This window comes from Botrytis sinoallii (assembly GCF_014898435.1).
Source record: "Botrytis sinoallii strain Bc 23 chromosome Unknown BSIN_009, whole genome shotgun sequence".
Taxonomy (NCBI): Eukaryota; Fungi; Ascomycota; class Leotiomycetes; order Helotiales; family Sclerotiniaceae; genus Botrytis; species Botrytis sinoallii.
Window position 1 is genome coordinate 257814 of NW_024066036.1, and position 24804 is coordinate 282617.

The 24804-nt window shown below is 43.6% G+C and overlaps 6 protein-coding genes across 6 annotated transcripts; 3 read left to right on the plus strand and 3 right to left on the minus strand.

The window, feature by feature from the left end:
• Nucleotides 1-1235: 1235 nt before the first annotated feature.
• Nucleotides 1236-4171, minus strand: EAF02_005695 (uncharacterized protein; the record flags this gene model as incomplete). The annotated part of the gene is made up of 2 exons (XM_038901743.1): nt 1236-3994; nt 4075-4171. 2 exons carry the CDS (start codon nt 4169-4171, stop codon nt 1236-1238), a joined length of 2856 nt encoding a protein of 951 aa, XP_038757960.1.
• A 2754-nt stretch (nt 4172-6925) lies between these two features.
• EAF02_005696 (uncharacterized protein) lies at nt 6926-9098 on the plus strand (the record flags this gene model as incomplete). The annotated part of the gene is made up of 8 exons (XM_038901744.1): nt 6926-7084; nt 7140-7191; nt 7258-7332; nt 7384-7520; nt 7571-7631; nt 7679-8413; nt 8534-8630; nt 8687-9098. 8 exons carry the CDS (start codon nt 6926-6928, stop codon nt 9096-9098), a joined length of 1728 nt encoding a protein of 575 aa, XP_038757961.1.
• Nucleotides 9099-9504: 406 nt separating this feature from the next.
• On the minus strand, nt 9505-11496 carry EAF02_005697 (uncharacterized protein; the record flags this gene model as incomplete). Its single annotated transcript, XM_038901745.1, has 4 exons — nt 9505-9838; nt 9912-10896; nt 10950-11085; nt 11141-11496. 4 exons carry the CDS (start codon nt 11494-11496, stop codon nt 9630-9632), a joined length of 1686 nt encoding a protein of 561 aa, XP_038757962.1. The 3' UTR covers nt 9505-9629.
• Nucleotides 11497-11770: 274 nt separating this feature from the next.
• On the plus strand, nt 11771-12748 carry EAF02_005698 (uncharacterized protein; the record flags this gene model as incomplete). The annotated part of the gene is made up of 1 exon (XM_038901746.1): nt 11771-12748. The coding sequence occupies one exon, from the start codon at nt 11771-11773 to the stop codon at nt 12746-12748; it is 978 nt and encodes a 325-aa protein (XP_038757963.1).
• A 647-nt stretch (nt 12749-13395) lies between these two features.
• On the plus strand, nt 13396-16791 carry EAF02_005699 (uncharacterized protein). The gene is made up of 4 exons (XM_038901747.1): nt 13396-13607; nt 13660-13817; nt 13895-16403; nt 16460-16791. The coding sequence occupies exons 1-4, from the start codon at nt 13589-13591 to the stop codon at nt 16501-16503; spliced, it is 2730 nt and encodes a 909-aa protein (XP_038757964.1). The 5' UTR covers nt 13396-13588; the 3' UTR covers nt 16504-16791.
• Nucleotides 16792-18774: 1983 nt separating this feature from the next.
• EAF02_005700 (uncharacterized protein) lies at nt 18775-20106 on the minus strand (the record flags this gene model as incomplete). Its single annotated transcript, XM_038901748.1, has 4 exons — nt 18775-19404; nt 19581-19666; nt 19721-19898; nt 20023-20106. The coding sequence occupies 4 exons, from the start codon at nt 20104-20106 to the stop codon at nt 18775-18777; spliced, it is 978 nt and encodes a 325-aa protein (XP_038757965.1).
• Nucleotides 20107-24804: the final 4698 nt, after the last annotated feature.

Consider the following 24804-nt stretch of genomic DNA (forward strand, 5'->3'; position numbering starts at 1 on the left):
TGTGAGTGGAATGGGGGGAGTCAAGATGAGAGATTCGCGCACCGCATGTGAGGATACCGGCATAAACCCTAGATTCTCTTTCTGGGTAGGAAATTTAGGGTTATTTTGCATTGTGGAAAGGCGATTCAAACGGAAAGCTCTTGGGTATTCACAGTCGTCGAATGCAATCCTCTACGAGTGAGCGCCAAACCCCAGAGAAATGAATGGAAAGCAATAGCTACCCTTCTTGTACTGAAGTTCTGTTTGTGCGAAATGGAGTTACTCGGTATTGGGTGTGGCGAATACTGCTCATCGTTGACTTTCTCGGCTTGTGTGTTTTCCCCATCGATGCAAGCGGAAATGCATTACGAAGGCTACGGATAGGGCGAAAAAATTCCTAGCCGGGACAGTATCATGAAGGAGGGATGATGAAGGAGAAAGGAAAGCGGCAACAATGCCGAAGAATCAATTTTATCAAGTCAATTGAAGAGGGTTTCTAGGTTCACAGCAGAGGGTCCTGCATCGGTTCCGGCAATATGATTGCGATCCCAATGCAGAAGGAATGTCAAGGGTGAAAACTGCAGAAAGGTATTCTGGTGTCATTCAACCGCCTCAGAAGTGGACTATTCTGGCCTTCGACGTTACCTTGATAATAAAACTACAAAATTTTCAAGGTCAAACGGAAAGGTGGCTAAGGAATGCATGCGCACAGTTATGGTCGGGTATGATTCACTTGCATGTTTGCCTGGACAGAAACTTTTCATTGATATTTAGAAACTAAATCAGTACGTAAATATCCTCCCGAGATGTTACTTAGCAGAAAGCTAGGACAGTGCAATAGGTAGTCTCATATTGTCTTTTTTTTTTTAACACACCGCCTTAAACTAGACTGCGGTGGTAACTTAATACAGATCGAAATCAAAACGCCTACCAATTTTCAGATACAGCAAGAGTAACGTTTAGTCCTCGTGCTCAGCTCAGCTCCCATGGAATACTCCTCACGGGACATCCTTTTCTCGTGGGTACGATAGTCCCGAGATCCGAGGTCTTCGCCCCGAATACAATCAACCGATTCTGATAATGAAAGTGAATACTGCAAAATCCCACACCTCAAAAAGCTTGAAACAACCTTTTTGAACAAAGAATTTACCCATTTCCAAAGAACTTAAGTCGACCTCATTTCGACTTCATAGACCTCAAATAGAAGGTCCCCCCCCCCCCCGGCTTTCCAGCTTCCCAGCCTATTGACCTCAAATTTATTGAGCTTCATTTTCCTCACTCTCGACCTCTCGAAGACTGCAATCTTGATCCTTACCAAGATAGACACAATTCATGCAAGCACCTTTGAAATGCTTTCCAGCCGGAATGCTTGCGCCAATGACGACACAGCTTGCAAAGGGTACAGAACCATCTTGCATGTGGTCAGCGCAATGTGTGCAGGCCATTTCTTGCTCCATTTCGGTGCCAGCAGCCTGTCCTGCACAAGCACGCCAGTGCTCAACATTCGTGTCGGCGATCTCACCATTTTGAGTGATATACTCTTGGACTGGGATGATGAGTTGCTCAGTGCTGAGAACGCGCAATTGACTGTGGATGGGATCAGGAAGGAAAGGAATATTCTCGACAGCATGCGAACAGAACTTATCCGTGATATCTGAAGGCTTTGGTCCTGAAGATGTTGGCTCGGAAGTTCGAGGCTTCTTTGGCGAGTTGCGAGGATGGACCATTGGATAGTTATCGGAGCCATCGTCGGACTCAATCACATCGTCGTCGTCAATCTCATAGTGAGAATCCGGAGCCGATGCTAGTGTTTGATGCCTGCGCTTGCTGCCGGCGGGTGTCATTCCAATATCATCAGAAGTATCAGTCGTCATACCACCGGCAGCTGTACGAGCAGCAAGTTCCCTCCTGCGACGCTCGTTCTCGATCTGCTTGTCATCAAACGTGGTCTTCCATTTGAGATTTTGACGTTCATGTTTTATCCCTGTATTTTCGATCATACCATGGTATTCACCCTTGATACGCCTTTCCAGATCAAACTTCAAACCGTCCTCATGACCTGTGCTGTACTCTCGGAAGAGATGTGGATTCATGTAACTTTTGAAGAGGTCTTCACGCATCAATCGATCAACGCATGCCACTTTATCTAGAAAATGCATCTTGGAGAGCGTCTTCATGAAGTCTTCTGCTGGTTCGACGTTGGAAAAAGCAGCAGCTTTGGGGTTCAATCGACTTGGAAGCTTGCGATCAAACCGGTTTTGTGGGATTCTTGGCTGTGAACCGGTCCCCTGAGCCTGTGGGGAGTCTGCCTGTGGACCAATATGGAATCGATGTGGTCTCCGCCGAGGTACACGTTGGCTCTGCTGTGTAGATGGAGCACCCGCTTGCGCAGATTGTCTATCGGACTGTCTTGGCTGTCTGTCTCTCTGTGTGGGCTGCTGTTGTGGTGTCACAGCTGGCGGAGCAGATGCAAGAAGTTGCATTGGAGGTCTCGCAATTTCTCTCAATCTGGCACTACCGCTCGTAAAGGATGCCGATTCACGTTGCTTGGCTGGCTGCTGAAAGATGTTTTGGTTTGAACGCTCGGGATATACGAACGTCATATGAGGCCCAACAGGATAACTGCTGTTAAATTCATGGACAGCTACAGGGTGCTCACTTGGCTGCTGTGCAACACGGTCAGACTGACTCGCAGCTTGTTCCTTGTTCATTCGCCAAGGCTCGGTACGGAAACCAGTAGGCGATGGATTTGTATCATGGAGCTCTTGGGCTGGAACGGGAGAAGTGTCGCTGAGCCTGCGGCTACCCATAGCTCCTAGTGCGTCCTCGATTAATGCACCGCTCTGTTGAAGTGCTCGTGGTGTATTGATAGAAGGAGCTTGATACTGTGCAGCTTGCTCCGAAAGTTGGCTTGGAACCCGTACTCCTTGTTGTGACTCTCTGGCTCCACGAGCTGGGACAGATGCTGGATCGCTGTGTCTACGTCTATCTGATTGTATCGGTGAACGCGTGCTCGATACATTACTTTGTTGAAATGACGCTGATATATTTACAGAAGCATCTTGACCTAGGTCATTATTCTGCGACGGTTGCTGTTGGGGTTGCGTTCCTTGGACAGCTCCAGTATCTTGACCCAATGTACCGGAAGGATCGTTTCGGATGTCATTGGATGGTTGTAAGATCGAGACATCGCTGTCAATCTCCGGGCCTGTTGATGAGCCATCGTATTCCCAGTGACCATAATATGCCAGAGGAACGATTTTCGGCGTCGCTCTAGGCAAATGGTTCAAAGGTAACGGTATGTCGAGACCAGTGGCAGTGTATGAAAGTCCCTCTTCCAATCCCTGTTCCAATACCCAGTGACCTGCAGGTGGCGCGCTCAGTGGACGGTTAAGTTGAGCTGTCATTATTTCATTGAAAAATACAGCTTGATATTGTTCACCTTGAGACGTTGACTCTTGTTGTGGAGCTTCACCATTTTGGGTGCTGCTAGCAAACTGAGTGGAATTACCAAAGGGAGGATTGTCAACCTGAATTGAAGATTGTAAACCTGCAGGAGTATCACTGCCAACAGATGAATTGGTATTTGTCTGATATTTTGATGGGACTGGTGTTCTGAAGCCAGTAGTGGTGGAGTCCATGTTATATTCGTCTGAGAATTCGCCTAATGGCGTATCTTGTTGCGAGACAGAAGAATTAGCACTTCCGAAATCGTTCTGGAGGCTCGGATTGTATAGAATCTCGTCAGGAGTAGAATATATCTCAAGACCTGTCATGCTTGGAAGTCCTCCATTGACCTGTGTATCAAAGTTGTCTATATTTGAGCTATATCGACAAGGCGATCGTGGCATTTGAGGTAGGACCGCGGTATTCTGGCGTAAATCCGAGGTCGGGTACCAGCCTTGAGATGAACCTTCTACATGCTGGCTGTTTTCATAGGGCCACTCTGTTTGAAACTCAGTGGGGGTCGGATTCGTTGAGGACGTGTCAGTGCTTGCAGTGGCTTTTACTCCTTCTATAAGACACAATTAGAAACCAAGGACCCCGATGTAGAGAAAGGAAGCGAAGAAAACATCGACAGATTCGGGAACTTACCAGCTACATCATTGCTAGTCGAAATTGCGATAGGAAGGGAGACTTGCTGGTTGATGTACCAAGAGAGGTTATCTCCTCCGTTGTGATTGTAAGACATATTGCTGATTACTTCGTATATCTTAGTTGCAGTGTTTACAATAGTTCTTGGTATAAGAATAAAAAGGCTAGCTACAGTGTCAGTCTTAGATAGGTGGACAGTTGTAAATTTTTCCCAATAGTCGACTGTTTTTTCAAGGTAGTTCAATGATGGGAAGCAAAGAATTATAATTGTTGATTGAGAAGTATTAAAAGGTCGGATTATCTGTGGAAAGATTCTTTTGAGCCGAGTCTAGTCTAGAGAAGGGACCTGATTGCTGTCTTAAAAAGAAACACTTAGAACGCTAGGCTAACATTACAGCAGCTTGCTAGACAAAAACGAGACATTCAACTTCAGACCGTGAATTATTTTCTGGAATAGATCACCCAAACATAAGTCCGTTCTTTCTGGCAATTTAATTGGCGCTAATCCGAAGGTACATTTCCATGTTTTTTCACAATGTGAATTTCTAGAAAGACTTGCACAGGTTATCTGGTGCACCTCATAAGTTCTTTAGTGGGACAATTTCATACTACTTCATAGAGGTTGACCAATTCAGAGGTTTTTTTATGTACATGATGACCATGCAAGCATATGGTACAGGAAGCCAAAGAAAATGCATACGGCAAGAAAAGAAATTTCTTTACGGTGTAGCCTTTACATACATTCACAATCTGTTTTCCATTTGCAAACTATTCCATGCACCAATTCTAAAGGGAAGTTCGATGAAGTTAGCCAGTTTGTGTACTTTTCATCATGTGTTGGCTTACTGCAGAATGTAAGGGTGTTTTGAAAGTTCATTCAAGATGTGTGAAGGAACAATTGACAATGCAAGGAGCTATATGAGAGCATCTTGGCCCCATTTCAAACACTTGGATAGTTTTGAAGGTTGGATACTAGTTCTTCCATTATCTAAACAGCCAAAGCAGATACAACAGCAAGTATGAAGGAAAAACCGTAGTCAATCACCAGAACAAAACAAACACAATGCTGTTTTCTAAGATATTGCGTAGGCGTAGAGAATCGAGGATTGACGAATGGGGGCATCATTTGAATGGGAGAAAAACAGCAATCTTGTTTGTGTTCTAAGACGACCAAGGGACAAAAAGTTGATGCACTCCATAAGGTGAGTCTCTTCAATAACATCTCATGCCATCAGACATTTGGAGAGCAAGAGAAGGTTTGGATCAGGCTGATTCTGACGATCTACCCGGCTATCGTTTCTTCTTCTATACTCAATATTTCAGTAACCTGATTGGACTCCACTGCGAGCGTGGCACAAATCATTCGAAGTAAGGCTTAATTGCCTTCAGTGCAGCTTCTCAAAGTCATATTGCTAGCAATCAGAGTATTATGTCAAGAACAAATAAATATACGCCCAAACTTCGAGTCTCGTGACTAGTGACTTGTGATTGTATTGACTAAGCATCAGCAATGAAGCCACTGTCTAACGAATGATGCTGACGGACACTTACTGGCCGGGATCTGTGTATGCGATGCCATGACGTTCCAGGCTGAAAGTCAGGTTATTCTGCTTGTTATGCTCTTGCATTGAATCAGAATGTATGTTGTGTTCTCAAGAGTGTGGCATTTCACGGAACATATTGTTCCATTGTTTCAAATATACACTCTTCAGCCTTATCTTGACAAAGCTATTGATCATCTATGCATGTTAGTAAATATCCGGCAGCCACATGGTCTTGTGCTCTTCATATGACATTGGAGTTTTCCGTGGGTGTCAGTGATCATGAGAATTGCGCCTTAGAAGCCACTGAAAACGTCCTGTCCGACTCGATGTTGAGGATATCAGAATCTACTGCACGAGATATATCCATTTAATAGATAATCGGACCGTCGTCCTACTCATGCCAAGATTGCGACGAGTAGAAAGAAAAATGATGTGGTGAGATTTGATCTGACTGCTGGCAAGTGACACGGTATCTGGTCGAAGAACTTCAGCCTGATAATATTCTAGGCTTTGCCTAAGGTTCCCCAAAGCCTTGATCTATAATTTCTTGATATCAGAGTTGAGAGAGTCAGCAAGTGGATGGATGAGTGAGTGAGTGAGTGTGGCATCTCACCACGGTGATAGTGATGGTGACGGTGATATGTAAATATGTATGAAAGTGACATGGGGTTGAAAGAGGTAGGGTTGAAGTGTCAGGAGTTCACTAATTCTTACTTCTTGATAATCCATCAAAAAATAAAGAAGGTGGCGACACGTGATCACCTGATTAACATCGGGCATTGAAAGACCTGACCAATCATTAATCTGAAAATAAATCACAAGCGCTATCTTACGCGTTAAACGCTATCTGGCTTCTACTTTAGTCTGATCCATAATTGTTTCGCGAAATGATAACTACCAGGTAATGCTTTGAGTTTGACTGACTTGTCCGCCACTAGCAAAATAAGCTCCGCAATGACTGAGATAAGACAAAACTTCGCAATCATGTCGAACTTCATTCCTTTATTATTCAATAACATATTCTCCGAGCTTAAATTTCAAGCTTGTGAATTACTGTCATCACTTTTGAGGGTTTTCAACAATATCAGACCAAAGATCGCCCGAGCCCCACCCTTGTCACATAATTTCAAGGGTTCATGGCAATTCGAAGTAACTAGCGGTCTTCATCACTGTTTGTTTCGTCCCATACCGGTACGGTCAAGGGAATAAATCATCTCGAGAAGTACAAGTATGCAAATGATTTGGGTATGAAGCAGACATAACTACCATATGCTGATACAATCAACCTAGATTTACAGTCTTTCAACATGAGCGGAATTGGCTTAGGCCATCTTTGCTGGGTCTTCACACTCTGGATCTTGCATGGTGTTAGCTCTTCCACTGTCACAAACACTGGCAATCGTGGAGCAGTGGCGAGTGAAAGCAAAATATGCAGTGAGGTTGGAGCGGAGCTTATAGAGAGAGGTGTAAGTGACTCCCCTATTGATAATTGATTTGAGACTTATCACGTGGGTGGTATAGGGAAATGCCGCAGATGCTATGGTTGGTACCACTCTATGCGTTGGTGTCATCGGTAAGGCCGTTCCTCATTTTTAAGAATCGCCCTCCCCCCCGTATTAGACTTACAAATTCTCTTAAGGAATGTATCATAGTGGTATAGGTGGAGGGGGCTTTATGCTAGTACGTAGCTCAGAAGGGGAATACGAGACCATAGGTAAGATGCACGGGAGGCTCACTTTGTTTCACCTAGCTTACACTCCAGCAGACTATAGAGAGACAGCTCCAGCCGCTGCATATCGAGACATGTTTAGAAAAGATCGCAGCAGAGCCGTGGTCGGTGGAGATGCAGTCGCTGTTCCAGGTGACCTTCGAGGACTTGAATATCTTCACAATAAATATGGAGTATGTACTTCTTCAGTTTGAGATGATGACGCTTAACTGATATTCTCCAGCAACTACCTTGGCAAATCGTTTGCAATCCGGCTGTACATATCGCTAGAAATGGTTTTCCTGGTATGTAGCTTTCACAATTCTTTATGTACGTCACTAATCTGGACTAGTGACGGAAGATACAGTTTACTACATGCAAGCAGTTAAGAATCAAGTCGACTGGAATTTTCTTGAAGAGGATCCAAACTGGGCTATGGACTTCGCTCCGAACGGTACACTCCTTGAATTGGGTGATACAATGAAAAGAGAGCGATATGCCAACACGCTAGAAACGATTGCTAACAAAGGAGCTTCGGCATTTTACGAAGGGGAAATTGCAGATGCAACCATTGCAGCCATAAAGGCCACAAATGGAACCATGACTTTGGCCGATCTCAAAGACTACGAAATCAAGATTCGCAATCCCATCAACATCACTTATCGTGGCTACACTATCCATTCAACCGGCACTCCCTCCGGCGGTTCCATAGCCCTGAGCATTCTTAAGACCATTGAAGGATATGACATGTATAAAGAATCCGATTTATTTCTGAATACCCATCGACTCGATGAAGCCATGCGTTTTTCATATGCCGCTCATTCCGAGCTAGGAGACCCGTCATTTTTTGACGAGATGGTCAGATTCGAAGAAGGAATCATTTCAGCTGAAACTGCAGATTCTAATAGACGAAAGATCCTAGACGATAAGACACAAGACGTTGGAAGGTACAATCCAGAAAGGTGGGATATCATGGGAAATCATGGGACATCGCATATGGTTGCTACCGACGCTTCTGGCCTTTCAATAACCTCAACATCAACCGTCAATTTACTTTTCGGTTCTGCCGTTATGGTTCCCGAGACTGGTATGTTATCCTGAACACTTGTTCTCTTGGTTTGAGTTCATGACTTGCAGAGCTAATCTGTCTCTCTTCACCCACGTTTCAAAGCATATTGAATCAATAATTTTGCTTACAATTTTACAGGAGTTATTCTTAATAACGAGATGGACGATTTCTCCATCCCTGGCGTTCCCAATTACTTTGGTTTCGTCCCTTCACCTATGAACTATGTTCGTCCTGGGTAAGTCCGAGCCTTCTTTGCGTACGAATATACTATTCATTAACCATCAACATTAGTGCCCGCCCTATGAGTTCTATCTCCCCCATTCACATCTCCCACCCTAATGGCTCCCACTTCCTTTCCATCGGCGCCGCCGGCGGATCACGAATCCCCACGTCAACAATTCAAGCCATCATCAACATAATCGATCACGGCATGTCTCTCGAAGAAGCACTAAAGCAACCTAGAATGCATGATCAATTACTACCCGAAAGAACGACCGTAGAACCGGGATTTGATGAAGAATTGCAGGAATATTTGGAGGAAAGAGGACACAAAATTGGGAAAGCAAGTGGAAGAGAGAGTGCTGTACAAGGTGTGAGAGTTTGGGGCGATCTCTCGATTGAGGGAGAAGGGTTGGCTGGAGAAGGATGGTTGGAGGCTATTGGAGAGCCGAGACAGAAGGCGAGTGGGGGAGTTGGTGTATGAGTGTCTTGAAGAAGTTGAGTTGGTGGAGGCGGATGGAGGAAGGTGCGCTCCGCGCGGTTAAATTGCACAAACCCCCTCTTCCACGACTGCTAACCTTGGTTGAGCTTCAAATGATGAAACTCATGATCTAGAACGAAGATCATTAGAATTTGTTTTCTTTACAGGATTGCCGATAGAATTTGGATAAGGTGTATGGAAAGATTATGGATATAGTTAGAGGTGGTATCACTCAGATGAACTTCTAGATATGCATAGAAAGACAGGCGGGTTCGCATCTACCACATCAGCGAAATCATAGAAACAACACATACAATCATTCATTTATCTTAGACGAGAGAGTTGTTAATCTGATGTCATCATTTTCCTCCATCTGAAGTCTAGATGTTGCAGTATCGTCTGAAGTATAACGTGAACAGTTTCTTATATATTTTGGTATTTGCTATATATTTATTTGCATATGTATTCTATCAATTCTCGACCACCACAAAGCCATAACATTGAACCATATGAATTATATTCAATTCAGACTTTCTATTGAGTTCTCCTAATCCCTTCCCATTTCCTCCTTAAAGTCACCAACTCTTCCATACCTACAATCCACTTTTTCGCAAACTCCGCTTCTGTAAATCTTTGAGCTGATTTCCTCGCTCTCAATCTCATCGCTATCTTATCTTCTCGGGGGAGTGCTAGTGCGCCCTCGAAACCTTCAGCAAATTGTTCTGCTGTTGATGCATGAAAGCCTACATTCAGGGATTAGTTTTGCTCCAGACAAGCGAGATGGAAAGGAGTAAGAAGAAAGAAGCAAAAACATACCTGTAGGCAAACCATCAATTTTCGTAACAATATCTCTCTTTGGGCCACCACTGTCATGAACAACACTAATCAATCCTGCCGCCTGGTACTCCACAACTCCGATTCCAAAATGCTCATTCCACATCCCGTTGACTCCAACACTGGCTTTACCTAACCATTTCAGAATATCCGGCCAAGGCGCATCCAAATGGAATTCAACATCGTCTTTGACTTGTAGTTCGTTTGCCAACAGGCGCAATTGATATACGCGCTTTGAATCAGAGTCATCGCGAACACTCCCGATAAGGATAAGTTTTGCGCCTTTAGCTGCTGGGGATTTAGTGGCTTTGAAAGCGGCGAAGGCGGTTAGAATGAGTGTATGATTTTTCTCAGGGCGGAATTGCGCAATGTAAAGAAGAGCTGGTTGACGTATTGCTTCGGATTCGGGGGTAACAGAGATCTTCTCCTCGAGCTCTTCGACGGCCACAGGAGGGAAGACTGCTGTTGCGATGGACTTCTTTAATTCGCGTCGCCATTCTCCCCATAGCGATGTTATATGATCGAGTGTCCAATTAGAATTTGTGAGAACTACATCAATTGATGCTCCGACCCAGGTATAAAATTTCGCAAATAACTTCCAATAGAGCTTCTTTGCCTCTCCTCTTAATCCTGTTCCCTTTCCAGCGTTCACCCCTTGCTTCCCGGTGGCAGATGTAGGATCTAAAGAGCCTAGCATATCTGTCGAAATGGTTGGATAATGAACGTATGCTCCAGTCGGTACTTCGGGGAACAAAATCTTGCAGAATCCAAGCGCAAAAGCATAGCCCATTGTATCCACAAAAATATCGGGGACAACCAGAGAGAACGCATCCCACGCAAGTATAAGAGATCCAATTGATTGACCTAGAAGTGTGAAATGGGGCCATGTGGATGCTAAAACCCAATGTCTAGTTGTGAGGTATAAGAAGGTAATCGTTGGTGGATGGAGTTGAATATTGAAACGATCCTATTAGCTATAATCAGCCGGCGCATTCTGTGAGCATAGTAGCCACGCCATACCTTCACTCTAGCAATGATCTGCGACTTATCCACATCGTGATCTCCAGTATAGACAATACATTTCGCATTTGGCCATCGTTTTTGGGTTGCTAAAACTGCAGCCCATAAAACACGTTCACCACCACCTCCAGCATTACTGAATTAATGTTAGCCAAGTCAGTATGAATTCAAGCAAAAAAACATCTTCATACCAGAAGGGGTGAAAGAATCCAACAATGCCATCCCATTCCTTATCATCCTTCACTCCCGTTCCACTCGTAGATTCTATATTCTCCCAATCATCACTATCCCGACTCTTTTCCTTGTTCTCCCTATACTCTCTCTGATCAATCTCCACCCTTTCCAAAACTTGAGCTTTCCTCCCAGCTGTCTTTTGCCTCAAGTAGAACCCCACAGTGCGTCCGACGTAACCTACGAGCTTCGGGCCTCCTAAAAGAACAATCAAAGGTGTCGCACCAAGAATCAAGGCTACTAGAATTGTCCATTTGGTATCCAGCCCAAATGTCCACATATCGCTACCGTCTGAAGCTTTGCATGATTCCGCCATAACTTTTTGAACGTACAAGTAAGAAGAGAGGGGAGGGGGGTTTTATCTCGAGTTTCCAGGGTTACTGTGTCACTTTAGCTGTGACGCGCAGGCGGTGGAGCGTGCGGCCGCGTGTACCGATGCGGGACCTCTTTTTTCAAGGATGACATGTGAACGGAACTTCCGACTTTAGAAAATAAATGGTCAAGCCATGTTGACAAGAATACTGAGAAATTGATCGTTGCTCTTGATTTGATTGTCTCTTTACTGCGCAGAGAAGAGAAGTCAAATCACGATGTCTACATTGTTTCGGCCGGCCCGCACATTAATGCACCCTTCTACCAGCTCAAAAATCCCGAGATTATTCTTGCAACTTCCTCCGACTTATCGATCGTTCCATGCCTCCCCACGAACTCAGTCTCTCGATTCTGTATTAATAGCTACACATGGGGTTTTAGAAGGACTACACTCTTTTACTGGCCTCCCATGGGCTTTTACACTACCTCTCACTGCTTTAGCTATTCGGACTGTCCTTATCTTCCCACTCGGCATCAATTCACGACGAGCTGCGCAAAAACAAATCGACTTAATGCCCCTCATGAATGCATGGCAACATCAATTTAGAAAACAATCAATACAAGAGGTTGGCCATTTAGGGCCGGATGCGGCAAACCAGTTTGTTAAGGACAAAATGAATAAGAAGAAGAGTGAACTCTATTCAAGACACAATTGTGGTACTTGGAAACATTATCTGCCATTTTTGCAATTGCCCGTCTGGATGATCGCTGTAGAGACGATTCGAAAAATGTGCGGCGCGCATGATGGATTATTGAAATGGATCGAATCGCTGTTCACATCGAGTAAAGCAAATGAGGCAACGGCTACCACGGATCTTGACCTGGGCTCTCTACTATTAGAGCCAACCTTCGCGACAGAAGGGGCATTGTGGTTTCCCAATCTTCTCATTTCGGATCCATTGTTGATACTACCTTTCATGCTCTCTGGGTCCATTCTATTGAATCTCACAAGCCAGGGGAAACCTAAGAGTGTATTCATGAGGAGATTAATGAATTCGTTGAAGGTAGTCGCTCTTGCAATTATCCCACTTACATTGCAGATGCCGAGTGCAATGTTGGTGTATTGGACATCTTCCTCTTTACTTGCTTTTGGACAAGCCAAGATGTTGGATGTTTTTATGCCGATTAGAAAACCTGTAGTACCATGTAAAGGGGGCCAGCCTGTTAGATATGCAGGTACCAGGGAGAGGAGTTAAAGACATAGCATGGTTGCTATGGACAATAGGCAGTAATGATCCAAATAACTGATATACCCTGTGAGAGATGAATAATGATCGGCGTTAGAGTCAAGAAAGGAATGAAGCATGCGATTTCGGACTTGAAGGATTGAGCAGCGAAACGTAACCCATATTGGCAGCACAAAAAGGAGTGGAACGTTGGTGCGGGCAAATGGATAATTTGAGACGAATCTAATCGTCGACTGGGGGACGCAAATCAGTAGCTATGCTTTTTCACAACAGTTCTAACTGTCAAAGTACGTACCTCACCATCATCATCATCTACAATATCTAGACAATTTGTGACATATCTCTCTTGCCCCCTCGCTCCCATCTTCCCATACCTAGGTAGATATCTATTACAGCAAGGTAATGAATTAACTGGATTCACTCATGTAACTTTTCAGCCTTTTAGTCAAAGTTCCAATCACTTGCTGCCCATCCTTGTTCCAATAAAAAACACGCTAGCATAGTATTGTGCACGCTAGATTACCAATTAGCACTTATTTTCAACGCGTCCCTGCGAAGTGTGGAAAAGTCGCGTAAAGTGTTCCCTCTTAAAAACACTTGGGATCCATTCTCATAAACTCTTCCTTTGTTTTTTCCTCAAGAACGATTCCCTCCTACATTTCAATCTACAATACATCCTCTCTTTTCTATTCAAAGGTTGATTGATTGTAGACTTGACTGTACTCAAGTTTATTTATTATTTCTAATTTAATAGTGGTTTGCTTTCCACTCATCGTTTTTCTTCACCGTCCGGTTTGATTAACCCCTCCAAAATTTACAACGGAATTTACGAACCAAACCGACGCCATCATGTATGTCTACAAGAGAGGTATGTACACTGATTGAAAGTCCCTCTTTCTGCCTGTACTCACTACATATAGATGGACGTAAGGAACGCGTTCAATTCGATAAAATCACAGCTCGTGTGTCAAGATTGTGTTATGGTCTCGATCCTGATCACATAGATGCTGCTGCCATTACCCAAAAGGTCATTTCTGGTGTTTACCAAGGTGTTAATACTATTGAGCTTGACAACCTCGTAAGTTGACCCATCCTTCACAAGAACGCACCGAGACCAGTTCTCGCTCCAAGGAATACTGCTGACTTCATTCAAAGGCCGCAGAAACTGCTGCATATATGACAGTCACCCATCCCGATTATGCCATTCTAGCTGCTCGTATTGCAGTCTCAAACCTTCACAAACAAACCAAGAAACAATTTTCCCACGTAATTCGCGATTTATACCAATATACAAACCCAAGAAATGGCACAGCATCTCCTATGATTAGCAAGCAAACTTACGAATGTGTTATGAGACATGAAGAGGAACTCAACTCTGCCATCGTCTATGACCGAGATTTTAACTACCAATATTTCGGATTCAAGACCCTCGAGCGATCATATCTTTTACGTCTTGATGGCAAAGTTGCAGAGCGTCCACAACAGATGGTCATGCGTGTTGCCGTTGGTATTCACGGTGATGACATCGAAAGTGCAATCGAAACTTACAACTTGATGTCCAACAAGTACTTTACCCACGCTTCCCCAACACTCTTCTCTGCAGGAACTCCACAAGCACAACTTTCATCATGCTTCCTCATCGATATGAAGGAGGACAGTATTGATGGTATTTACGATACTTTGAAGATCTGTGCCATGATTTCAAAGAATGCTGGTGGTATTGGCCTTAACATTCACAGAATTCGTGCTACTGGTGCATACATCGCTGGTACCAACGGAAACTCCAACGGTATTGTTCCTATGCTCCGAGTTTTCAACAACACTGCCAGATATGTTGACCAAGGTGGTAACAAGCGTCCTGGTGCATTTGCTGTCTACCTTGAGCCATGGCATGCGGACGTTTTCGAGTTTCTTGATCTGCGCAAAAACCACGGCAAGGAAGAAGTTCGTGCACGCGATCTCTTCTATGCCTTGTGGATTCCTGATCTGTTCATGAAGCGTGTTGAAAAGAACGGAGAGTGGACCCTGATGTGCCCGAATGAGTGCCCTGGTTTGGCAGATGTTTATGGCGAGGAGTTCGAGGCTCTCTACGAAAGTTATGAGAAGGCAGGCAAGGGTCGCAAGACTATCAAGGCACAAAAGCTTTGGTACTCTATTCTTGAGGCTCAAACCGAGACCGGAAACCCTTTTATGCTTTACAAAGATGCATGCAACAAGAAGAGCAACCAGAAGAACCTTGGTACTATTCGCAGTTCCAACTTGTGCACAGAGATTGTCGAGTACTCTGCACCAGATGAGGTCGCTTGCTGTAACTTGGCTTCCATTGCTTTACCAACCTTTGTCAACATGAATGAGGGAACTTATGATTTCCAGAAGCTTCACGAGGTTGTTCAAGTCGTTGTTAGAAACTTGAACAAGATCATTGACATCAACTACTATCCCGTTCCAGAAGCCAGAAAAAGCAATTTCCGTCACCGACCTATCGCAGTTGGTGTTCAAGGTCTTGCTGATGCTTTCTTGGCGCTTCGTCTTCCGTTTGACTCCCCAGAAGCCAAGCACCTCAACATTCAAATTTTCGAGACCATCTACCACGCTGCCTTGACCTCATCCGTCGAAATTGCAAAGGAACTTGGCCCATACGAAACTTACCAAGGCTCCCCAGTCTCCAAGGGTGAACTCCAATACGACATGTGGGGTGTTACACCTACTGACTTGTGGGATTGGGATTCTTTGAAGCAATCCATCAAGCAACACGGAGTTCGTAACTCGCTTCTTGTTGCACCTATGCCAACTGCCAGTACTTCTCAAATTCTTGGCTTCAATGAATGTTTCGAGCCATACACTTCGAACATCTATTCCCGTCGTGTTCTTGCCGGAGAGTTCCAAGTCGTCAACCCATGGCTCCTCAAGGACCTTGTCGATATGGGACTCTGGTCCGACAACATGAAGAACCGTATCATCGCTGATGGTGGATCTATTCAAAACATCCCCAACATTCCAGCTGACATCAAGGCCCTTTACAAGACCGTTTGGGAGATTTCTCAACGAACAATCGTTCAAATGGCTGCTGATCGTGGTGCGTTTATCGATCAATCTCAATCAATGAACATTCACATGAAGGATCCTACAATGGGCAAGATCACATCTATGCACTTTGCTGGTTGGAAATTGGGCTTGAAGACCGGAATGTACTATTTACGTACTATGGCTGCTTCAGCACCTATTCAATTCACCGTCGATCAAGAAGCTCTTCTTGTAGCTGACACCAACGTCGCTCGTGAACGTACCTTGAAGAAGCGCACTCTACCATCTTCCGGTTATGTCTCAAGCGCTTCGTCAATCAATGGCGGTGGCCCAAGACCTATGTATGCTGGTAAATCATCCGCACAATCCATTGGTGCACCAAAGGATGTACCAACACCAAGCATTACACCTCCACCTGCGTCAAGCAAGGAAACTCACACTCCAGTTGCTAAGACTCCTTTCAAGGCTGATGTAGAGGAGGGTGATAGTCCAAAGGCACTCGCTACTGAGCCTACTGATGCAGTTCCTAAGGAGGAAGAATTACTTGAGTCAAGTGTTGAGAAGAAGACCCAAGATGAGGATCAAGGCAAGGACAGTACCGATAGAGAGTATGATATCTATGCTGATGCCAAGTTGCAATGTAAGTTTTCTCCATTATCTTCTCATCAAATATTTCACATACTAATAAACATATAGGCAGCATTGATAACAAAGAGGAATGTATGATGTGCAGTGGATAGGATAGATATGTTAGATGAGAGATGAGTAAAGCTCAGGCTTTGGTGCTTTTGGTTTTGGGGGGAAGGGGGTAATAAGGCGTTGATTTATTGATTGATTGTCATTTTTACGGGAATGGCAGGATGGATGGATGGATAAACAATATGGCTATTATGTAGGTACGATATCGATGTTGTATGAATAATTGAGGTTACGGGTGAAGAAATTAGTCTTGAGGAACATTTGCAATTATGGGAAGTTACTTTTAGTGCTCTAGTCTAGATAGTTCATTGCTATGATTGTTTTACAAATTGTTTGTGCACGTGGTGAGAATATGGTTCAATTATATTTTTGTCTGTGGGTATACCCCGAGGATAGTTCAGAAGAGTGAGATGGGAAATCAGCTACCAAGCTCCCTCCCGCTTCCACTCTTCTTCCATCTCTAACTTATCACACTTTTCTCTTATATCCTTCTATTCACCTAACTCGCTTCCCCTTATTCCTTCCATCCCATACCCCGTCCTCCTTTCAGTCCCCAAATGTTCCCATACATGGTAACTCAATTTCCTCGACATATTCGAGGTAAACACCTGATTTCTCTCTTCCGTGCTTTCAGAAAATAGCATCAGAGGCCTTAGTCTGAAGTCCCCTGCTAATTCCTTACTCGATTGTCAACTCATCCTTCTCCTGATCTCGGTAATGGTTACAGCTCATTCTCTTGCAACTTCTCAACCATCCCTTCCCTTCTTTTCCTTGGGATTGCAATTGCGATTGTTTGCTTGATTGTATTGTACTATATGTATAAGTAGATAGTAGATACTACCTAAGTAATTTTACTACCCATATACCTAACAAATATAAGTAGGTATAAGTATACACTTACTCACTCACCCCCTATTCATAAATCCAAATCTCTCACAGCATCGCTTCTCTCTCTTTCAACTTGCAACCTCCAACTTTCAAAGCCCCACGAGCTCCTCCCCTCTCCTCTTCACATTCCTCTTTTCCACCTTACATCGATTTTCAGTTGGAAAGTGCATAGTACATCTCTATTCTATTTTGTTCTATTGCATTCTATTCTATCCAATTCAAGTAAACCACCAATTCGATTCGACATGTTAATCTATCGATATATAAATAATTACAAATACAAATACAAGTATACATACATAATCAGAGTCTAGAATGGATACAGAACATTTTTTCGTAAAGAAGTGATGCATGTATAGATACATACATACATACCAGTAGCTCAAGCAAGTGTATATACATACACACATACACACACACATAGCATAGTCAATCCAACACCAAACCCAAACTCACCCAATCTATACCCAACTTTACTATCCTATACAATATACTATACTACACAATACAACACTACATCATCATCACCCCCCTCTTCATATATAATAAATAGTCTTTCCAATCACATTATCATCTACCATCCACCACATAACATACACCATCAATAACTAACCAGTTTCGCCTCCCGCCTGTAAGAATATTTCCCGTCGGCCAGCCAGCCTGCTGCATACCCGGAGCAAAGCAAAGCACTATAACCCAAGTACCTCTGCTAACCTTAAACTTCCTTCTCCTTTCACTACCGAGTCCCGCTTCTTTTTGTACCCAGTGACTGAACTCCAATCCGCTCATTCTAGGCCAAGCCAAGCCAGCGCGAACGCGAAGCGAAGCATCTGCACTTGAATATTTACTAAGTGAGTAACATTGGTAGAGATAACAATGGCCTATTTCAATTCGGCATTCATCCGTCACCTTCATTAAAGATCATCATATCAAGAAAATTGTTTCACTACATCACAAAAGGATTTCAGATAATAACTTTAATAGTATAAACCATCGTTCTTAAACTATTTATTACAGTTCATATTTCGCACCATCAATCATGCTTAAAAGCAGAATGAGTACTATTTGCCTGTCCACCCATACCATGCCATGCCATGCCATGATCTCATTTACCCACCATTAAATTTCCATTAACATCCACGGATTAACCCCAATTGTTATTACCATGTCTATGGCGTCATGTGCATAGCTTCATATGATATGTATGACCAGAAATCCCATCCATACCTATCATCAAATGCCCCCATACCATCCATCGTGAAAGTCGTCAAAAGTTAAAGAAAGAAATTGTAAAATAGTATGATCAAGAATCGAAAAAAGAGAAGGGTATCGTTGCGAGTCCAACCACACTCAAATTCCATTATATTCACCTTCAAAGGCATTGCCATATCAATTCGATATGGAAATGGACATCATGAAGTTGTTTACAAGAAAAGAGCAGCGAGACCTGCAGCGGCCATCAAACCAGTAGCACCAGTTGGGAGGGAACCCATGGCGGATGAGGTTGCGGATGCTGCAGCGCTACCAGCGGCAGAGGTGGCGGAAGAGGCTCTGCTGGTGGCAGATGAAGCCAAGCTGGAAGCACCTGAAGCCAAGCTAGAGGCGGCAGATGAAGCTGAGGATTGAATGGAAGAGATAGCAGATCCGGCACTGGATGAGATGGCAGAAGCGGAGGAAGCAGCCTCGGAAGAAACGCTGGCAACAGCTCCAATACCAGAGATGGTGGTGGATCCTACAGTGGTCTCAAAAGTGGAAGAATCACTGGTGACGGTGGAGACGATAGCAGAGGTGGTGATGGCAGAGGAGACACCGGTGTCAGTTGGGCTTGGAGTGCTGTAAATGGTAGAAGATCCAACGGTAGACTCGAAAGTAGAATCATCGCTGGTAATGGTGGAGACGACAGCTTCGGTAGAGATTGGAGTTGAGGATACAACAGCAATACCGCCGGCACCGTAAATTGTAGTAGAACCAATGGTGGTAGTGATGGTCTCAGATCCAGAGGTAACGGTTGCAAGGAGAGCAGAGGTGGTGATAGCAGAAGAGCTGGCAGCAGCCTATTGAAATTTGTTAGTAAATATTTACTTTCACTTCACGATGATATCATTGTTGAAATCAATCTGTTCCTGGACGCCTAAATTTCTTTGTCGTTGGAAATATTTGGGGAACACCGAGAACCCCACAAATAGAAATTGACGTCATGCCATGGAAAGAAGGAATGAATAAAACTTACAGATGACTCAGCTGAACCACTGCCGGAAGCAGAGGCGGTAGAAGTAGCCAAGGTGGATGACTCGGCGGAACCAGTGGTAGAGACAGCTATTGAGTGTTAGAACAAGATCAATTTAAAATTTGAAATCAGGAACATCATACCTGCACAGTAGCTTTGGCCGTAGGCGATAACGGAAACAGCAGCTTCAGTACCACATGCGGCATTGGAGCAATCACGGATACCATAGGCAAAGTCTGGCTTGGTGCAAAGACAGGCAGCATCAGGGGAAGAGCATCCAAGACCTTGAGCTTGAGCGAGCATGTTGCTGATACAGGTTTGCTATAGAGGAAATAAGATTAGTCATTGCATATGGAAGAGAGAAAAGTCGCAATCAAGTGGCACAAAGCGCATGCAATTTGACGGCGACGACATGAGCATATGGTAACAAGAATTAAATACTTACACCACATGATGGAAGATCGGTGAGGGTTTGAGCGACGGAAGCAGCTGCGAAAGCGCTGATGGCGAGGATAACTGAGGACTTCATATTGATTATTGTGGTTTGAGGAAGTATACTTCGTAAGTTGTATTATAGAATCTTTTGAGATTGAAGAGAGTTGGTCGTTTGAAAAGATTTAATGGATTGAGATGGTGATTAGAAGTTATTTATCTTTACTTTTGAAGATGGATATGGAAAGGTGTGACGAAAGTGGATGGGAAGATGGAAGAAGGTTTTTTCTTTGTTTATAGAAAAGTGAACTGGTTTGAAAGTAAGTTGGGTTGGGGGGTGGAAGTGAATCTTATTATAAATTTTAACAAACGAGGAAGGACCATGAAAAGCCGAAGTGAAGTCAGAGTGAATATTGAGCCTTGACTATCATGATTAGAGTGAAGCTTGATTTTTTTTTTCTTTCCTTTCTTGCTTGGGTTGAGAAATTAGCTTGGATGGGAAAGAGTGACGAAAGGGAAATCCAGACCCATGAAAATGAAGCTAAGGTAAGGTACCCAATTTGCCATCAGTCTCTTAGAGAAGTTAGAGTCTGGTAGAAGCTGGGCATGATTGTTAGCTCTCTCAACCAACCAATTGACTAATTCACAATCGAGTTAATGAGGTAGATCTAATCCATTTGTAGTTAGATTCTTCTGGATAAAGGTGCTTATTTACCTACGAAGTATTCGCTTTGACAAGATCCCTGGGTACAGAGTAGACGGTTTGGATATCAAAAACTAATTACCAATTGAAGCTGTATGACCATCATCTAATTTTAATCATTGTAAGTTGTAAGTTGTAAGTTGTAAGTTGTACCTCAAGTATATGGATACTCTGATGATTCAATATTTACAAATCCAAATTCATTCATTTATTACCCCTTTGGGAACAATCGGTTGACCTCCGTGTGCCCAGTGTCTTTTCATCTGAATATTCCAATATGAATAAAAATTATACTTTGCGAGGGTCACTTTGCCAACAAGTCCGTCTAGGCTGGCCATGTCTTTTCCCCAAAGCTTGGAAACTCTCACCGATTTGTGAACTCGCAAATGTACGTTACCGTTTTGACTGTACTAGTTGATGCATCTTTACTTCATTCATTGTCAAGGGCCAGTAGTATCATCAGAAGTGGAGGATACCAGCCACGAATTCGATATAAGATGGCTGGAAATATGATTTTCCTTGTATGCGCACCAAGACGGGATTTGGGGGAGTGATGTTGTCCAGCTTTCACTCGCCCGCAGATACTGATGCTTGGGCATTGGGTACATGTCAAGTTCCAAGAAATCGCTGGTACATTTCTCCGCATTTATCGACAAGGAAGAGGAGTGAAACGGAAAACCCAAGGTTGGTTTTGGGAGGTAGAGGCATGAGGCATGCAAGTAAGGTCGAAAGCAGATGTGGCGTGGCGTGGCGCATTCATCTAGTTCCAAGGTTCTTTCTGACATCACGGACAGTGTGGCTGAGATTAATGATATCCATGGATTGGTGATATTGGTGATACTGCATGGACAATCAAATGTTTCTCATACCATGCTATGCTATCCATACCATAACAGACCATACCATCCCATCCCATACCATCCGGGTAACTTTACCTTCTATCCCATCCCCAGATCTTCCATGTTTAATTTCATGCTTTTTTGATCATCCACTCACATTTTAATTACCTAGTAGGTACCCTTTGGCATTCTTGAGCTAATCATCTTGCAAGTCATGGTTACACAGATGCTGCTCTTTTCCAGCGATATACGTACGCGGTACAAAAAAGAGTGCAAATCACGGTGACGATTTATTTACCTAGTAACCATCGTCCCAAAACCAAGTTTCCTAACAGTGCTTTCATGCTTCGCTGGCAAAGAAAAGTGGGAATGTGTTTCTTTTACTTGGTAATACTCTGTACATTTCTCTTCTCTCACTCCCTCAATTTGTCATTGGGGTTCAATTCAGGTTCATAAACAAATCATCCATATCGAAAAACAAACTCAATTGCTTTCAAACACTCCTCAAGAATATCGTGAGTCGTGACGTCTATCGATTATCGAAAAGTAAGATCTTCCCTCCAAACTTTCCGTCTTTTCATTAATATCCAAGCTTCCCTACCCAGGTCAAATCTTATTTCAGGGTCCACACAGAGGCTGGGATACCAACCGGGGATGATCTGCACTTCCTATCTTTCGCAATTACTACAAAGTCGAGACTCGAGACACCACTAAAGCAAGGAAAGGAAGGTCACGGCGACTCAATATTATTAGGCCACTATACCAGCTTTGACCAACGAAAAGCATACAAGTTCCCCACGAAATCAAGGATAAATCCTGGCTCATTGAATTAAGTGGTTCGAATGTCCATGTTGAGCTGAAGGAAGTCGGGAGGATAATCTTTGATATTGATGTTAGTTATTATGGCTGATGTCGATGTCGATATCGATGGAAGCTTCTAGGAGGTTTATTCATGTAGGTGAAATCGAATTGGAAATGTTCGGCGACGCAATAGAGAATATGGGATTCCAAGAGAACACAAAGGATAGGTATACGGGGTAGGTCGATGTTTGTGTTGTGTGTAAAATCAATTTCTTCATTACCTGGGTAGGTATTGATAGGTATTGATAGGTACTGACTGATATTGATTTCATTATTATCCGCAGCTTCGTTTCCTCTCCTTCATTTCCTCTCAACCTCCTTCATTTCCTCTCAACCTCCTTCATTTCCTCCAAATCAACTAATTGTATCACACAAACCTCTTGGACCTCTCAATACCTACCTAGTAGGTATTAGACGCTTTCCGTACTTTGAGCCATGAAGTTGACTCCCTAGGAAATATCACAAAGTTTTCGCGCTATTGAATACTTAATACTTGACACTTGATAATTCGATTTTAATACGTGCCTCGTGCCTAGGTAAATCCTGTCGTCGTTCGGCCATCTCCTCCTCTTCCACCACTCTTCATTCCCGTCGGCCGTGGCTGGTAAAACTCAAAAAAACTTAATTTCATCTCCTTCGGTAATTGAACGAACCGTTCGTCTAGAACCAATCCTTCAGGTGAACAAGGATCAGCTCATGATTATTCTTCCGATCGGCTTTTCCCTACCTAGTACCTATCCATTCTCAAGCCATTCTCTTAATTTTCAATCCGGAGTATTGATTATTGCAAGCTAAGAAGCTTTCTTCCTGCCCCTCCAGTTTCCAATCATTTTCCCACGATATTAAACACCCCTTCCAGAGAAAGGGTACAGCCTCATCGGATCGAGTGAACTGAGATCTAGGTATCCAAGATCCATTTATCCATCCACATCCAGATAACGATAACGTTGCGGTAAGGAACCAAAGGAAAGGGTCCCCGAGACATCTCAGCTCGGGTGCCAGTCCGAACGTGATCTTCATATCCATGTATATGGAGTATGGTAGGGCGATACGATTTTACAATTCCCAATTTCACAATGTCACAATTTCACAATATCATGACCCCGCCGCCAAAATAGGAGCGATCCTACGGTCCCACCAAGTAGAATATCCTACCACTTCACTTTGTTTGTGTCTGTCTGTACACGAAACTTTCCAAGCGCAAAGTTATTCTCCTACAACATCTACCTTTTCGACACTTAACACAATGGAATCCTAAACAAGTCTGATCCGCATTAGAATCTGACTACTACATTCTGACTTTGAGATTTCAATACACCGCCTATTCATTGTTCAAACTTCAACGCGATTGATGGAGCGCAATGGAGCGCAAAGTGATGTGGCAATTCAAATTTCCATTTTGTTCGCATTCCATTGTTTTACAGTTGCTCGGTCGCGAAAATTTCAATCATGGCGGGCAGTGGAGACAATGCAAACATTTTTTTATTTTGCCAGCGCAACTGAGCTCGAGCAAAAATTTCAATCGAGTGCACTCTCTGTCTCTCCGCCAGTCTTGCGTCACTTGCAGTTCCAGAATTTGACCTCCTTTCTGTTCATAAATTGATCTGATCTCTTAGATCATACATCATCACAGCTGTCTGTACCTTCGTCCAAGATTCGATCAATGAACAATCTGGGAATACTCAAATGTCTTATAGTTATGTCATAATATCGGCATTACATTTTCTGGGTCTCCTAGAGTCGTAGCTCCAGCCTAAGCCCAAGCTCAAGCTCCAGCTCCATCTAGTTAGTGGAGCTATACTTGGCCAGCCCCACCACTCATGCTGTCTTTCAATTTTTTGTCTTGCATCTTTCTTTCTTCCTCAGCGCTCACTGATCTTTCGGCCCGTTGGTAATAGTCATGAATGACAATCAATACCTGATCAATTTGGACCGACAACAAGTATGGAGGGACACGAATGATGACTGACTCGAAATTTCACGAATTTCGCTTCGGGACCAGCTGTCAAAGTCAACGCGTCTATTTGAGCACGTATTCACGTTCTTGGTGAAAGTCGTGTGCAAGACATGATGAATGTTTTTGAGCTTGTACATATCCAAAGCTCTTTGTCTAGACTTGTTGAGAAGTCGGTAAGCTACATGGATTAGTGAGCCAACGAGCATACTCGTGCTGCCAGAAAGTATGCAACTCCGATGCTAGATGCACATACCACAAGATGGTAAACTACAAGAGGACTAACCTGGTTTTCACAGCGCCGGAGTTGCATACTTTCTGGCCGCACGAGTACCTTTCTTGGAATATTCGACCCCAATCATCACCATTGAAAGTTTATTTGTAGTTCATGAACTGCGCCAATTTTCGCCCTCTACCTATTCCGTGTTCCGTATTCTA

What these genes read in the sequence shown, in the direction of transcription:
- EAF02_005699 (XM_038901747.1), top strand. An exon ending in CTATTGAGCTTGACAACCTC is followed by an intron (nt 13,818 to 13,894) that starts GTAAGTTGACCC and finishes CTTCATTCAAAG; the next exon opens with GCCGCAGAAACTGCTGCATA. An exon ending in TGCTGATGCCAAGTTGCAAT is followed by an intron (nt 16,404 to 16,459) that starts GTAAGTTTTCTC and finishes ATAAACATATAG; the next exon opens with GCAGCATTGATAACAAAGAG.